This window comes from Centrocercus urophasianus, unplaced genomic scaffold (genome assembly GCF_019232065.1).
Source record: "Centrocercus urophasianus isolate 14NV4802_14NV808 unplaced genomic scaffold, USGS_Curo_1.0 seq_23, whole genome shotgun sequence".
Taxonomy (NCBI): domain Eukaryota; kingdom Metazoa; phylum Chordata; class Aves; order Galliformes; family Phasianidae; genus Centrocercus; species Centrocercus urophasianus.
Genome location: NW_024884789.1, coordinates 2,441,149 through 2,457,240, shown reverse-complemented (window position 1 = coordinate 2,457,240; position 16,092 = coordinate 2,441,149). Strand labels below are relative to the sequence as shown.

The following is a 16,092-nucleotide window of genomic DNA, read 5'->3' as shown; positions in this document are numbered from 1 at the left end:
GAAGCACCAAGGGAGATGGATTCTTTGCTAATGTGTGTGTGATTTAGAAGCATTTTCTTCCCCCTCCACCCATCTGTGAGTTCAGCTGCACCTCTGCAGTGTTTGCAGCATAATGCTACTGTTTCTGAGCCAGGAAGTAAAGCTAATTCAAAATACATTTTGACTTAGTTTTTAAGCCCCAGCTTGGGCTCAGTGCCAGCCTGAAAATGCTGATGACAGACTAGACTCCATGAGAGTTTTCCCATCTAGATTTCTTTCTTTCCCTCAGTTTGACTTGCTCCTCCTTGGCCAGCTAGCTTGTAGTAACACTTCTTGCGTAGCTACGTTCATCTGCAGCATGATGTATCACTTCTCCTGTCTCTACCGTTAGGCTGCTAAGTGATTAGGACTGATCTGTACTTCTACATTCAGGATTCCAACCTGAGTTACGAGGGCAAACCATGAGAAATGCTGACTTAGAATTGCCAGCTAGCTGCCTCATGGAAACACAGAATGGTTTAGGTTGGTGGGGTCAGTAAAGGTCATTTAGTTCCAACCGTCCTGCCATGGACAGGGTTGCCAACCACTAGATCAGGCTGCTCAGTATCCCATCCAACCTTGAATGCTTTCAGGGGTGGCACATCTGTACAGCCTGTTCAGTGCCTTGCTTCCCTCAGAGCAAAAAATTTCATTGTAATGGCTCACTTAAGTCTCCCGTTTTCTAGTTTAAATCCATTTCCTCTTTGTCCTATCACTATCAGTGTAAAAAAAGTTGGTTCCCCATCCTGCTTGTAAGCTCCCTTCAAGTACTGGAAGGCCACAGTGACATTTCCTCTCACTGAGTCTTCTCTTCTCCAAGCTAAACAAGCCCAGCTCCTAGCCTTTCTTCATACGAGAGCTACTTCAGCCCTTTGATCATCTTAATGGCCTCCCTCTGGACCTTCTCCAACAGCTCCACATCATTCCTGTATTGGGTGCCTCAGGCTTGGATGCAGTACTTCAGATGGGGCCTTACAAGGACAGAGTAGAGGGGGACAATCTCGTCCCTCTCCCTGCTGGCCACCCCTCTGCTGATATAGCCCTGGATACTGTTGGTTTTCTGGGCTGCAAGCTCACATTACTGGCTCATGTCCAGCTTTTTGTCCACCAGGATCCCACCCCAGTCCTTCTCTGCCAGGTTGTGCTCACTGGGTTCTCCTGGTCTCTATGCTATCTGGGACTGCCTTGACTAAAGTGCAGTTTCTTGTACTTGGTCTTGTTCAACCTCTTTGGATTTTCACATGCCCGCTTTTTGAGCCTGTCCAGGTCTCTCTGAATGGCATCCCTTCTATTGTGTCAACTACACCACTTGGTTTGATGTCATCACGTGCTTTCGTTGCTCACAGCTGTGTTGCAGGGCAACAACATTTTTAGGCAGAAATGAAGTTGATTGCTATATGCCAAGGTAAGATACAAGAAAAGCAGATGAAAAATAAAGTCATACCTAAAATAAAATGCTTATTAACTGGAACTCCTGAAGTGTTTTAATCCATACTATCTCTAACAAGATTAGATTACTAAATTATGCTGACACTTGATTTATGCTCTTCATGTGAGCAGTTTTGGTTTTTGTTTTTGTTTTTTTCCTAGGGAACTGGGGAGAAATACCCTTGGTTTGTTATATGGATTACAGTGTGAAATGAGAGTAAATCCTTCTCTTCAGGGGAGTTGGCCAGATAACCTCCATCAGATTAGCTGAGCAGGCTGCTGTGCAGTGAGTGCTACAGCAAAGCTGGTCAGAATTTATCTGCTGATATTGTCAGATATTGTCTTGGAAGGGATATAAGTCCACTGTGGAGCAGCTCAGCCCAAACAGTCAGAAAGACACAGGTTTTTCCCTGAGCAACCTGATCTAAGTGAGTGGCAACCTTGTGCTAGCAGGAGAGTTGAAACTAAACAATTCTTAGAGTCCCTTTCAAAATGGCTCTCCAAAATGTCTATATCTTTCCATAGCTTTCTGGCATGAAAGTGGTAATAGAGAGGAAAGGTTAGTTCTTATTACTGCACTGGAAAGTTTTATCCGAAGAAGTTGAATTCTTGATTTTTAATAGTAGCACTTTACAGATAACCTTCAGAGCCCCTTGGAGTGCCAATGCTGCTCACTAGTTTGTGTTGAGTGGGAGATGACTTATTCTGCAGCTGTGGGTAGCTGTTAACTTCAGAATGCAGTTTCTATAGGTCTCCCATGTAGCCCATCATTTCAGATCTGCCTAAAACAGGCATTCCGGGGCTGGTTTTGATCCAGCTTATCACAGCAGAAGGAAACTCAAACTGTATGAGACTGCTAGCACTGACTTCTGCCTGCTGGGCTCTTTGACCTTTTCTGGCATCACACTTTATGCATTTTAAGACTTTTAGGGGAAACTGCCCATGCCCTTTCTTTGTCTCAATGCTGCAGGTTGGAAAACTGATCAAGGAAGCTGCTTCTAAAAGCAACCTGAAAAGGGTGACATTAGAACTTGGAGGAAAAAATCCCTGCATTGTGTGTGCAGATGCAGACTGTGAGTATTGGCTGCTGTGTTTGTTTGCTGTAAGAAACAACGTGGTGCTCTGTTTGCCTCTGCTGTCCTTTGGCAGCTAGCAGGTCTGGTGTTTGCTGCTGCCTCTACCCTAAAGGGTGGAGGAAACCTCTGCTTAAGAGCAGGATGACCTTGTGCTGCACTTGAGCTCTTCTCCAGCATGGGGGCCATTCCCATGAAAAATGAGGAGACCTCATTGCTTTCCCTGGGGATGGCTGTAGCTGCAGACAAATCCCGCACATCTGCTGTTGTGGTACCTTCTCTTCTGTGGTTTGTGGTACAGCATAGCCTGAGCAAAGTGGTGGGGAAAGCAGTTTCCTAAAATATAACCCCCCACCCCAGGCATTCATATGACAGGAGAATTCCATAGGACCTGATCTAATCCAGCTTCCACCTCTATCCTGGGAGCCTGTACAACTCATTCACATGTTTGGTTAATGAGGTACACCATAAGATGTGTAAACTGTGGCTACCAAAATGATTTGAAAATTCTGTGGCTTGGGAAAAATACTCTCTACTCTTCTGTGTAGTGCAGTGGAGATTGAGTGTCAGAGACACTTGTGTCACCTATGAGTACTGCAAGGAGAGGGTCTGAGCTAGCTGTACAACAGAAGGGCACATTGCTTTCTAAACAGTCAGTGCTGAAATAAGTCTTTGGGAACTTGCATTGTGTTTAGGAATCCACATTTGAATTCCCACTGCAGACAGAAACTGGTTAATGCCCTTAATGACTCCTTATGGAAGAAGATATCTGTGGCTGTGGCAAACTAGTCTCAGGCAAAAGACAGGAGAGGGGGTGGAAATAATAAGAGAGCTAGCTGGTTTAAGGGCTGTGTGAGCCCCTGTGAGTGCCTTCAGTGGGTGTGGATCACTGTCAGCATTTTTTAAGAAGTGTTTCAAAAGAGAAATGGGACGAAAAGCAGGTCTGAGAGCACTGACTGGCTGAAGCTGTGCGTGTGCTAACGCTTCTCCCTCCTGGGCTGTGTTGCAGTGGACCTGGCAGTGGAATGTGCCCATCAAGGTGTGTTCTTCAATCAAGGGCAGTGCTGCACAGCTGCCTCACGAGTGTTTGTGGAAGAGCAGATATACCCGGAGTTTGTCAAGCGCAGCGTGGAGTATGCCAAGAAGAGACTTGTTGGAGACCCCTTTGATGCCAGAACTGAGCAAGGGCCTCAGGTAACTGTGTGCCTGAAAGCAGTTGTTATTTGGTTTTCTGGTTGTTTCTGTCTAATTTGCCTTCTGAAAATATTATCCATGTGAAATATGGTCCTAGCAGAAGCCTGTAAGGGTGAGTAATGTATTGTGGTTTTATTTTTCTCTCTATTTTAAATATGAATCAATCAAAACCATTGAAATGTGATGTTGTAATTTCTTAAACACAAATGTATTTAATTCACTTCTTATTCAGTATTATGGAAGGGGTTGCCTCCCTGGTACAGTAATACAAAGCATGTTACAGTGAGGAACAGTGATACACAGATGGGTGCAGCTGCAGAAACAACCATTTCAGCTACTTGGCTGTGTTTGGCTATGCTGGTGATGACAAGTGGTTAAAACCCAGAGACTCCTGAGTCCCCACTTTCCATCTCCTCCTCTGCCTTGCTTCTGATCCTTTGGAGAAGTTTCAGCTGAATTAGCAGGAAGAACCATGCCAAGCTGATGTTGCAAACAGTTTTGTTAGTGCTGCCAGAGCCTTCATCTTATTTCTTCCTTCCAAGGCAATCCAAGCTGAAGTCAAGAGCTCTGGAGGAGGATGATCCTAGAGTCAGATCTTCTGCAGGGCCACTGTTTGTTTCCAAAAATAAAGGGAGAGTCCCAGAAAGCTATAGCCCAGGCATCCTGCTTGTAGTATGACACAGATTTTCTTCTTTGATGCTGTATGGGATCCCTCAGAGAAGGGATGACTGGGGACATCTGCCTCCCTTTGCCTGGATCTCTGTGCCTATTCACACATGATCCATGCATGGGAGAACATAAATATGTGCCCTTTTGAAAGGGGTATAAAATGATGTACGTCTCTGGGTTGTGCTGGGGCTGCATCTTTCCCTGCGACTGGTCTAGAAAGAGATTTCAAATTGCTTAGCACTCTTGGGAAAATAATCCCATGTTGGATCTTGCTTCAGGAGAGATGAGCTGATCCTCAAACAGTTTCAGCAGGCTCTCAACTTCCTCTAAGAGCTCTCAGCTTTTAGGCTTGTTAGATTTATATAATATCATCCTAAGACTTACCAGCTTTTGGTAGCAGTTACTGACTGCTTATTTCAGTTCATCTATGCCCTTGGTGCTTGCCAGGCTGGCAGAGCACAACACTGCTGTCACTGCTATATACAGAGCTATAATTAAGGGTAGTAGTAAGTACAGATTGTAACTATGGTCCGTATATCTTCTCCTCCTTCTACCTTACCCTTTTACCCTTGTAGCTAGCAGAGATATCATCCCATATGCACGCACTTGAAATTCTCTGCGTGCAGTTCTCAAGACCAAGATGGGAAAGCATTGTGAAAGTGGAAGGAAACTGTTAAAGCTTTCATGTGGCTCTGGTGTAAAGAAACAACCACTTCCTCTGCAGATATGGTTGCTCTCCCCTTTATGATGCAACACGCAGAAGTTCAAGCAGAAGAAAAATAATACAGTGTCAGAAGGGCTTAAAATATTTCTGAAAGCAGCAGAGATTCACACCTGCCCACAAACTACTGTTGAACTGTTAAGTTTCCAGACTTTTCTGTACATGCAGTAACCTGCTGGGAGGATGGGGATTATTTTAAACTGATGGAGAAGGGAAGAGTTACCAGAGAAGAAAACATCTTTCTTCATCTTTCTTTTCATCTCTCTACCTTAGGGCTCAGCTGCCTCAGGTCCAGGTCATTGTTCTACTCTCCTTCTACGGGGCAACTTATGCAATGTTACCAAAACTGTGCAGAAGCTGCTGTAAAGACCTCTTTCTGAGATGATCACTGCCTTAGATGCTAACTAGGTGGAGGAGTTGAAGCCTGACCTTAGGCTGTAGTGTTGGTAGCCCGTGGTCCTTTTGATCCTTCACCAGCTTCAGGTGCTTTTGGCCAGACAACAGGACCAGGAACTTTGAGGCAGAGTTCAGATTGTTTGAAACAGGACATCTTCTGCAGTCTCAATGTTGAATTAGTGTTCAGTGAAAGCAAACCACTCTGTGGCTGAGCATACTTTAAGGAGCTGCTGGGACAGCCTGGCACAGGGCAGCCAGGGTGATAGGCAGTAGTATCCAAGAACTTAAAGTTGATGCAAGCTAGTCCTGGAGAATTGGTGCTGTTTGCAGCTGCTCCTTCCTATATTGTGCTGTGCTTGTAAGTTAGCTTGAGGAAATGGCTGATTCAGGTTTGAAGCAGCCTTTTTGGAAATGGGGAAGAAACGCTTTACTCAGATCAGTTCCCTGATGTGGATTACTGTACTGGCATGGATGCTGGTGACATGGGTGTGGGGAAAATACTGTGTCAGCTGCAGTGTTGGATTATGCTGTTATAAACTGCGCTTCTCTGATCAAATTTAAACAGTATTAAACTTATATAGAAATGAGGCATGCCTGTGATGTGACTTCTCCAAAACTCATGTGTGTCTGACTGTGTGGGCTGGCTGAGATTCAAAGGACACCATAAGAAACCTGGGGGGTGATCAGGACTGTTTGAGTAAGGTGCCAACCTCAAACAACTGACCAAGGGCACTTTTTAACTCTGGATTCCTGTGAACTGTGTCATAGGAAATAATAAAGTAAATCTGTACAGATGACAAGCTGGTTAACCAGGGCATTTACAAAACTGTGGAAAGCAGAGTACATCTTATAAGACTAAGGTCCTAGTGGACTAGAGCAGGGATTAAATTGGAATGAGGCTAGACTAGCTTTGCTGCTGTAAAGCCTTAAATGCTGAGATCTGTGAAGCATGGTCTACAGGAAGGCAATAAACGCTCAAACTTCTATGTGGCACTTGCTAGCCAGAAATCATTTAGCCCAAGCCCTATCACATGAATTTTAAGACAGTGAATTCTTTTCTTAGACCATAGACATTTGTGTATATTAGAATTAAAGCATGAAAGTAGAACACGTAAGTGAAAAGGGTATGGGTCAGTCAGTCTGTTGAACACGGTTGTGGGGTTATTCTGTAAGATTACAAATACTGGGTTTGGGAAAAGAGAATCTGCTTCTCACAGTTGTGGCTTGAATGAAAAAAAACTTAAAGATTTGGGGGTTCTCAGCATGATGGTAATCTTTAAAAGTCTTTTCTTTTGATTGAGTTGGACAAAAAATAGAATTTGCTCTATCAGATCGTGTGTTTTTAATAGAAGGCAATCCTGAAACCGTAAATAATAGTAGAGTATGGGACAGAATTTAAACAAGCTTTGCAAGCTCTAGTTACAATGACAAACAGTTCCACCCTTGCATGTCATTTTTACAAATGTTTTCTTTCCCCAGTGTCTTTTAATCTAACTATAGTTTGCCTTGCAACAAGTTACAGCTGTATAAATATCCTTGTTTTGTTTTCTGTGATGTGAAGTGGATGAACTGGATTGGTCTGGATCACAGACGTGCCAGGATGGAAAGCAGTTGCAGATATTTTCAAATTATTTACATTTGGCAGCTAAGCAACGAGACAAATAGACAATATGCATGACACCTGCCAAACTGCCTGTGACACCCTGTGTCCTACACCAGGGCACAAATTTCCTCATGCAGTGGCATGCAGCGTTTTCTTGGGTAGCACCTGAACACATGTAAGAACGTGGGCACTCAGTACAAGCAGTCCACAGTGCATGTGATATGCACATCTGTGTGACAGGAGATGTACTGTTCTGCTTTCACTGTACCAGAAGTGCCCCGAGGACACCCTCCTGAAGCTTTGATATTTGTCTAAAAGCATGAAAACTTGGATTGCGTGTGGCCAGGATTAACAAGGGGCAGGATATAGTCTGTAATCTGAAGGAGTCAAATGTGAAATGCTCCGTGTAAACAGTCCCAACTGGCAACTGGCCCTGTCAAAATTAAAACAGATGTCTAGGGAGGAGCACTGAACCAGTACAAGCATTTGGTGATAACTGGCATTCAGAATAACCTCCCAGGCTGCCAGGCAACCATGAGCCAGTGGCAGAGTCTTGTATTTAATTAACCGCCATGGATTTGTTGGTTTTTGTGTTAGTTTTATGGTTTTTTAACATCTTCGTAAGTATTTTACCATCTGCAGCCTGCTGTAATAAGGCGTAGCATTGCTTAATTATGCATCTCTGCATAGCCACATCCATTTGTTTGAGGCCTGACTATACTATTCTGTGATTCTATACCTCCCGTGCAATGTTGCATGCTGAGCACGAACTGGTCAGAAGTGCTGTGGGGTGCTGCACATCTTCCCAGCACGTGACCTCTGTGCTTCTGAAGTGATGAGAACTTCAGAGAACCAGAAGATGCTACTGGTCTGTGAGGTCCTTGACAGATGATTCTGTTTTTGAAAACAGAGTGCAGTGGAATTGCACTGCACTAAGTGATCCCAGTAGTAGGGATCTTCTCATGCCGTGGATAATGAAGAACTGGCACAGTAATAACGAAGTCACTACTGCCCGCTTTCTTTTTGCTTTTGACAGATTGACCAAAAACAGTTTGATAAGATCCTGGAGCTGATTGAAAGTGGGAAGAAAGAAGGGGCAAAGCTGGAGTGTGGTGGTCTTGCCATTGAAGACAGAGGCCTGTTTATAAAACCCACCGTGTTCTCAGAGGTCACTGACAACATGCGTATTGCCAAAGAAGAGGTACAGTGCAAGTCATTTGAACCTTTACATGTATATTCTCCTATGAAGGGGAAGGTGGCTGTAGAAAAGATGTATGGACACAGTTTCAAGTGAAAACTTGAGAGAATAGAAATCTCCCGTATTACCTAATACAGTATCCTAAAAACAGTAAGATCTGTGTTCCATTAATGGAGTACCTGGAAGGTGAGCTTCTATCTGCAGTAGCACAGGGCTGAGGGTGGGGTTGTGAGAGGAGGAAGAGAGCAGCACAGGCAAAAAGGCTGTCAAAGTGTTTGAGCAGTGGGTAGCACTGCCCTAAAGCTTTCGGATCTCATTTCCAGACCACTTGATGTAACACAAAATGTAAGCAAATGCCTCACCTAGATACAGCTGCTATGAATAGTGCTGCTAGTGGTTTCTGACAGAATCCACGACTTTAAAGCTCAGTAATAATAACTGAGATGGTGTTAGGCTGCAGCAATTCTGTGTTGTCTTTGCCCCATAGTTGGAAAGGTTTCCTGAAGACAGACTCTGCTGCTCTGTACCAACTGTGCTGAATGCTCATCTGCACCTCCTGCTGAATGGACTTGAAATTGCTCAGCACTGTTACAGGCTGATCCCAAATGACAGAGGAGAGCACAGTAGGTGTTCTTGCTCCACAGCTTAGTTAAAAGGAGCTGCTTTATCATAGGAAAGTGGAACAAGAACTCCAGGACGTGCAGCTGGTGAGGAAGGAAGGAAGGACCCTGCTACACTGCCACTGAAAACCATTTTTCAATTAGTGTTAGCATCTGAAATAATCTCAGATTCACTTCCCATGGTGAAATCCCCTGAGACTGACTACTTTTTTCCAATTTGAAAATATGGTTGAAGCCAGCAAAATGCAGATCTAACAGTCTGCCTTCCATTATTCATATACAGAAAAATTGAACAAGCTGCACATAATTAGATCCTGTGATATTCCTTTGAAATGTAGTTAATTTACTTTTCATCGTGTTCCCCAGTGGAAAATAAGTTGATGCTAAAGTCCAACTGGCCCTCCAAGGAACCTGGGGAAGATATCAGTCAGTCTGGGCATGAGTTACATTCTAAAAATAGATGGAAAGAAAAGCTGCAAATCCCATGACAGGCCTTTTTGGTAATGAACTGACTCCAAATCCCAAGCTGTGATTCATGAGGCTTATCCAGTTTTGTTCATATGTGGTTTAGTTGCAAATACATGTTTTTTTTTACCTAGGAACAAGGTTTCCACACCTTACCTAGAAACAGTTCAACACCTGGATCTTCCAAAAGGAGAAAAAAACAACTTAGGAACACTTGTATGTGCCTAAAGGCCCAGCACATTCCTGGACTGGCCCTCGGGCTGGCACAAGTGAGACTTTCTCTCACCTTTGGTGAAGGATTATTGTATTGCAAGGCTATGCCAGCCAGAATGGTGCCTAAGTTCAGGACTGTGCTCGATGGAGGACTCCATCCCAGAAATGGGAAGTTAGGGTGTGCTGGCAGCTTTCATACTTGTGATGCCAAGTTTCTGGTCAGGCACATCCTTCAGAAATGCACTGCATGCAAATTAACTGCATACACTGGCAAAAGGGAAGTTAAAGAAAACTTGCAATGTTTGGAATACACTAATTGCTTTTTTGACTTTCTGAAACTTGTCCAGATCTAACTCTGCTTATTTTGATTTTTGTAGCTCATCTGCTAGTTGTGGCTTTCAGCACTTATTAACCACCACAGCACATCACTGTATTTTAATTCAGTTTAATCAGTAGTTTTTAAGAGAGTCTTCCAGTGAATTCTTGAAGGCTATGAAATGTGTATAATGTTTCAATTATATTATCCAAACAGAGCTTCTGATTGCTTCAAAATTACCATGAGTAGAAAAGGCTTTCTTATACTAATGTTTAATTGATGTGCAGATTTTTGGGCCAGTTCAGCCTATTATGAAGTTCAAGAGTATAGAAGAGGTCATAAGAAGAGCCAACAGTACCGAGTATGGACTCACAGCTGCAGTGTTCACAAAGAATCTGGACAGAGCATTAACATTAGCTTCTGCTCTGCAGTCGGGAACTGTCTGGTAAGCAGGATGGAATGTGAGTTTAACCTGGTGTTTTGTTTGCTGGGAATGAGGAGGGCTGTGTAATTTGGAAACCTGTGTAAGTGCTGGAGGTCACGTTCATGAGTGTCTTTAATTCTTGATGTTTTGCTGGAAAGCAATGTCCACGTATCAGACTGAAGTGGTGAGGACCAGACGTTCTGGCATGAACTAGTATCTTTGTTAATTCAGTCACTGTAGTTCTTCACTTCTGGGTAATTCAGAAGATGAAGGGGTTTTACCAAGTTCCACCAGATACGATGCCTTCCAAAACCATGCATGTAGAAAAAAAGCAGCTCGTGATCTTAAGGCAGCACCAGAAGGGGTCCTGCACAAATGAGTATGGGCAGTAGATGGCATCACACCACTGTTGGAAAGATCTGTGGGTATTCTTGCTTACAGCGTTTCTTATATTGGAACAATGTTAAAGATGGAATACTGATCTGTTGGTGTTTTTTTTTTCCCAGTAAAGACAGGAATGTGATCTGCTGTCTAATTTTATGCACGCAGAACGATTTCAGAAATTTGTGCCAGAAGAATCTACCTCTGAAAAATACATAAAAATACACGATCATAGAATCATAAATTGCTCAGGTTGGAAAAGACCTTCAAGATCATTGAGTCCAACCTCAACCTAACCATACTGCCCTAACTAGCAACCCTCTGCTAAAGCTTTGAAGGATACCCGTGCTGTACCTACATGAAGGTGCAGTCCTACAGCACCAGAGCACACCTGCTTCTCTTCAGTCATTTCATCTCACTGAGTTGCTGAGGAAGTATCTGCATTAGCTCTTTCTACCCAGTGCCTATTAGAACTGGGTAGAAGAACTTCTGTTTTACTAGAACACAAGTGTCTAATGCAGGCTAACTTCTTCTCTGTACCTGGAAGTGGGTGGTGAGCATTTAGACAGCTTTTGCAGAAAATGTGTTTATTTTAGAATGACAGAATGGCTTGGGTAGGAAGGAACCTTAAAATCCATCTGGTTCCTACACCATGTTGGAATTAAACTAGGAGCTAGGCTGGGCTTTTAGTTACCTTTAAGCACAACTCTAAACAAGCATAAAATCCAGCTCAAGCATGGATGTCTGAGCCATTAGAGGCTAGGAAGTTGAGACATGAGGCAGACTCAGAGCACCACCCAAGTGTCTTCTGTTTCTGTAGCAAAATAAGATTTTATTGCTGAAATCTGATTTTTCAAGGAAACAAACTGTATAAAAAGAAAACTGACAGCCTTTCTTTATAACGTGTCTGTTGTCATCACCTTGCTTCTCCTTGATGTTATCTTTTTACAATTGATGTTTTCATTGTAGGATCAACTGTTACAATGCTCTGTATGCACAGGCTCCTTTTGGTGGCTTTAAAATGTCAGGAAATGGCAGAGAACTGTAAGTTTTGCTCAGTATTTTGTTTATTTGTGAGTTGTAAGTGCAGCAATTATTGTGACTTGGTGGTTATATTGTTGAATTTTCTTGTGAACTTATGCTTACAGCATGCTGTGCAGGTTGGTGCTAGGCCAGTACAGCATGGATTAAAAGCACAGCTATGGGGGCATAAGCAGTGCCTTCAGGATTACCTTCACCTGCTTTATAAAATCTTAATGGCAGTCAATTCCACCTGCAAGCCTTTTTGCTTACTGGTGTGGTTATTTCTTCTATGACTTACCAGAATAGCATTCAGTTTCACTGAGAGTCATGAGATGTCATCTTGTGAGTTGGCCAGAAGCATTCAAAGCTGCTTCTGTGACAGTGTAGCTGTATGTATGTGAATGTGTGCCATGATTATTAGACACAGTGAGCAAAATGATATCTTGGGCAAATTCACATCTGATTTTAGTGGCCTACAGCAGCTGTTGATCTGTGTCCGTGATGCACTTGTGCAGAAACCTCCTAAGGAAGTGCACACAATCATTTGTCCCTTTCTCTCTCTTCTTTTCCAGTGGTGAATATGCTTTGGCAGAATATACTGAGGTGAAAACAGTCACCATTAAACTGTCCCAGAAGAGTCCATGAAAACAGGAGGCCTAAAAATGCTGACATTCTGAATGTGACACACTGGGGACGTGTTCAGAGCAGGTGGGAGGGGAGGGGTAAGAAAGAAAATGGAAATGCCTAACTTTATTCCTCTAGAATCACTGAATTTACTGGACTCCATTTTTTCAACTGGCTCTCTGAAAACTGATTTAACTGACCCTACTGGCAGCAGAGCACACTTGTGCTGTACAGTCCCTGTCTTAACACTCATCTGCTACCTGTGTCTAAAATACTCCCCAGTCACAGTGTTAGCAGGACATCTGCTTTCAAACTGTACCCCTAAAGGATCTGAACATCATTGGCATATTAAAGAGACTTCTGGTACCATTAGCAATTAGTTGACTGTTAAACTTCTTCAGATGCATTTGGATTTCACTTGGTATAAATGGACTTGTGTGATAAGGCTAATACAACTGACATTGATGGAGTCTGTGTGAAGACTGCAGCTGGAGTTTTAGATGGGAGTGCAAGCTTTCATGGAAGGATCTGTAAAGAAATGGTTTTTGAAAGAGCTATCTTGGTCTCTCTAATTATACATGCATCTTCCACGCTGGTGATATTCTAGCCCTGAATGACGTTGGTGGGAGTTACTTAGAGGACTCCTTTGGGGCCAGCATGTCTCTTGACAGAGCTGGACTTCCAAGTGTCCTCTGAAGCTGATGTTTTGGTGTGCACACATCATACATGCTGTAAATGCAAGTTACACACTTGCTAGCTCTTCTGGCTCCCACTGAGTCACAATTGTATCTCATACCTTCACTGTAGCACTTTTTGCAAGAGGATTTTGCACTGTACTTACCATGATGATGCAAAGTTGAATTCTAAACACGTTGCATGGTAGATACCCCATGGAAAACATCCCATGCCACTCCTTCTGAGAGGGAGCAGGAGAGCTGCAGGAGGCTGTCCTCCTCTCTCTTTTGCTGTAACTGTGTGAACATCTCTTCATTTTTTGAGCCAGAGCTATCATTGTGGGAGTATGAGTTCTTCTCACTGCTTCTTCATCCCTTGTGAATGTAGCTTAAAATGGATTTCTGGAAGTACAGTATAAAAAGGCAGGTGCTCCTAAGCTCATACTGAATGTTAAGCATGTAGGTGTACAGATGAGTTAGCCTGGATTGAGTTTTGGCTGGACGTAAATGTGTCAGCACTTTGCAGTACGTGTTGCCATTCTGCAGCTGTTCCTTCACTGAGGAATGAACTGCCATGAGCTGTCTGTGGCTTACAGTTGTGTAGGCATGCACTCCCATGAACAGCATCCATGGAGTGGCTGTCACACCAACTTCATGCCTTAGAATCTCCTGCAGTCGTTTCTTTGCATGCCCAGATGTTGCTTACTACAAGGTTAATGAAAAGCCACCTGCTGTCCTCAGTTCCTGGCTTCATTACTTTCCTGATTGTGTACTGGAGAACCACTTACAAATATATGAGAAGCTCCATGTCTGCAGGAGCTGCAAGAAAGCAGGATTTAGTGGTGTCAGCTGGCTAGGAAGTTCATCTGATGTTGCTAGGCTCATCCTCTGAAAGCAAGGCAATGCAGACTCCTTATGGAATGTGGGCAGTTCTCCATGGAGCACTGAAGACTGTCGCTTGGGGTTTTTGTGGATGTCGGGGCTTGAAGCAGAAATGAAGGTCTAACTTCTCTTCTGTGATCTTAAGCAAGATCTTAACCAGCAACTTCTGTGATCAGAGAGGTAGCTGTCCGTATCGAGTTCAGTTGCATGAGTGGATGTTTATCAGAAGGAGGAAGGAAGGTGGGCGATGGTAAGTTAAGGAAAAAGTTTGCATGAGCCTAAACTTCCTTATTAGTTTGCACTTCAACACTGCTTAATTACTTAAACGACATACCTCCAACAGCTGTGTGCATCTGAGTGCCTGTCCTCCCATGGCGGTGGGAGGTGGGCACATCTCCCCATCCAACAAAGGAAGTGTCCTCCCTTACCCCACAAAAGGCCAAATGGGAACATTGTAAATAAGCTTCTATTTTTGTAATACACTTAAAGCTCAAACGTCTTCTCAGACAAATGTTTTACTTTTGCCTACCAGATGATTTACTGGGGCTGCAGTCGGGCAGGATGGAGGTAAGGCAAACAGTAAAAGGCTGGTTATCCTGATGTATCTCTGTATTCACTTTTGATTAACAGTGGTCAATACTGAAATCATTTGAAGTTCTTACAATCCTAATATTTTGGCTTTATATGTATAATATATATTTCAACTTCTTTTTTTTCCCATATCAAGTTTTTTAAGTCAGTGTATCTCGTATTGTATAAATCAGGGTTTGACTCTACACACTGAATTTTCTAAATTATATTACACTAGACACTAACTTTAAAACAACCCCTTAGAGGGTATATATTCTTTCATTGCACAGTAAGGCTTTCATGAAATACTACTTTATAAAAAAAGAAAAAAAAAAACAAACTATATTTATAAATTAGGATACAGTTAATCTAATGTATTTTTATAACCAAGGGTACATGAAAATGCTATGTTTAAACTTCTTGTATATATTTAGACTATGGGCATCTTTTTGTAATAGTTCTTGTTCCTAATAAATGTTTGACTTTGTGAAGTAGTTTCTGCGTGCTGCATATTGATATGGCTCAAAGTAAGAAGGGGGAGTGGGAAACTTCTGTTGCTGGTACACTGGAAGGGGTTAAGGCTCCTCACTTGTGGAACAGCATGGCACTGTGCTGTTGGTTGCAGGGGGTTCTTCCTAGAACAGCCTGGTGTCTGTTTCCCCATACAGAAGCAGTGTTCCCCATTCAGAAATGTGCTCTGGGCTCACAAGATGTGGTGTCCAGGTGCCCTTTCCGTGCAGCAGGGCTGAACGTGGAGAGTCTGCTGGTGTGTTCTTGGGGGTTCTGTATTGCACTGGGGAACTGTGAAGGATTCACAACTTGGATTTGCTTCTGCAATTGGTGAAGAATTGTGTGCTCTAAAAAAGGCAAGGGAAACCAAGTGCTGAAGTGTGGTCAGCTTTACAAATAAAAGCTGGGTTGAGTGGCTGTTAGCTTACCCTCTGAGCAGTCTCTCTTGAAAGCTGTGCCACTTGCAGTGAGTGGAGAGGGGAGGAGAACTGCAGCTGCCAAAGCAGGCACAGTTCCTTCCAGTGCAAAGTGGGATGGATCCTTTATGCCTTCTGAAATGGGCCTCCGGATGGAGAAATCTGAAGGCACTGCTGCCAGATGGGGCTTCCTGAAACCCTCTGAGACACAGGCACTGTTGTATGACTGCCCCATGATGAGACATTCCTGTCTTATCTCCCTTATCAGCAAAGGACACAGAGCAGGAACATACCATCATTTTTAACGCTCTTCACATCTGATCACAGAATCATCGAATGGCCTGGGTTGAAAAGGACCTCAAAAATCATGTAGTTTCAGCCCTGCCACAGGAAGGGTCACCAACCACTAGACCAGGTGAGAATAGATACAAACTCCTACCATCTCCCTACACACACCGAGCCAAAGCCCATTGATTTTCCACTCGGTAATAGCATCACTCAGGAGCTCTGTGGCCAAACATGAGAAGGGAGAAGCATGGACATAAAAAGGGATTGTTGTGAGTGATGTGAGCAGTGGAGTTATGAGTAAAGCCGGGAAGAGTGGGATGAGATTTGGAAAAGGAGAAAAAGATGGAGCGAAGGAATTCGTGCTAAGGGAAGTTATGGTCTCTTTC

General features: G+C 43.3%; 1 protein-coding gene across 1 annotated transcript in view; it reads left to right on the top strand.

Annotated features, from left to right (window-relative positions):
* The window catches only part of ALDH1A3 (aldehyde dehydrogenase 1 family member A3), a 35,171-nt gene extending 20,188 nt beyond the window's left edge, over positions 1–14,983 (top strand). The window contains exons 8-13 of the mRNA XM_042824571.1: positions 2,417–2,519; positions 3,529–3,713; positions 8,139–8,303; positions 10,202–10,359; positions 11,689–11,763; positions 12,315–14,983. Of these exons, the coding sequence (XP_042680505.1) occupies positions 2,417–2,519; positions 3,529–3,713; positions 8,139–8,303; positions 10,202–10,359; positions 11,689–11,763; positions 12,315–12,387 (759 nt within the window). The 3' untranslated portion in view covers positions 12,388–14,983. The remainder of the gene's footprint in view (positions 1–2,416; positions 2,520–3,528; positions 3,714–8,138; positions 8,304–10,201; positions 10,360–11,688; positions 11,764–12,314) is intronic.
* The last annotated feature ends 1,109 nt before the right edge of the window (positions 14,984–16,092 follow it).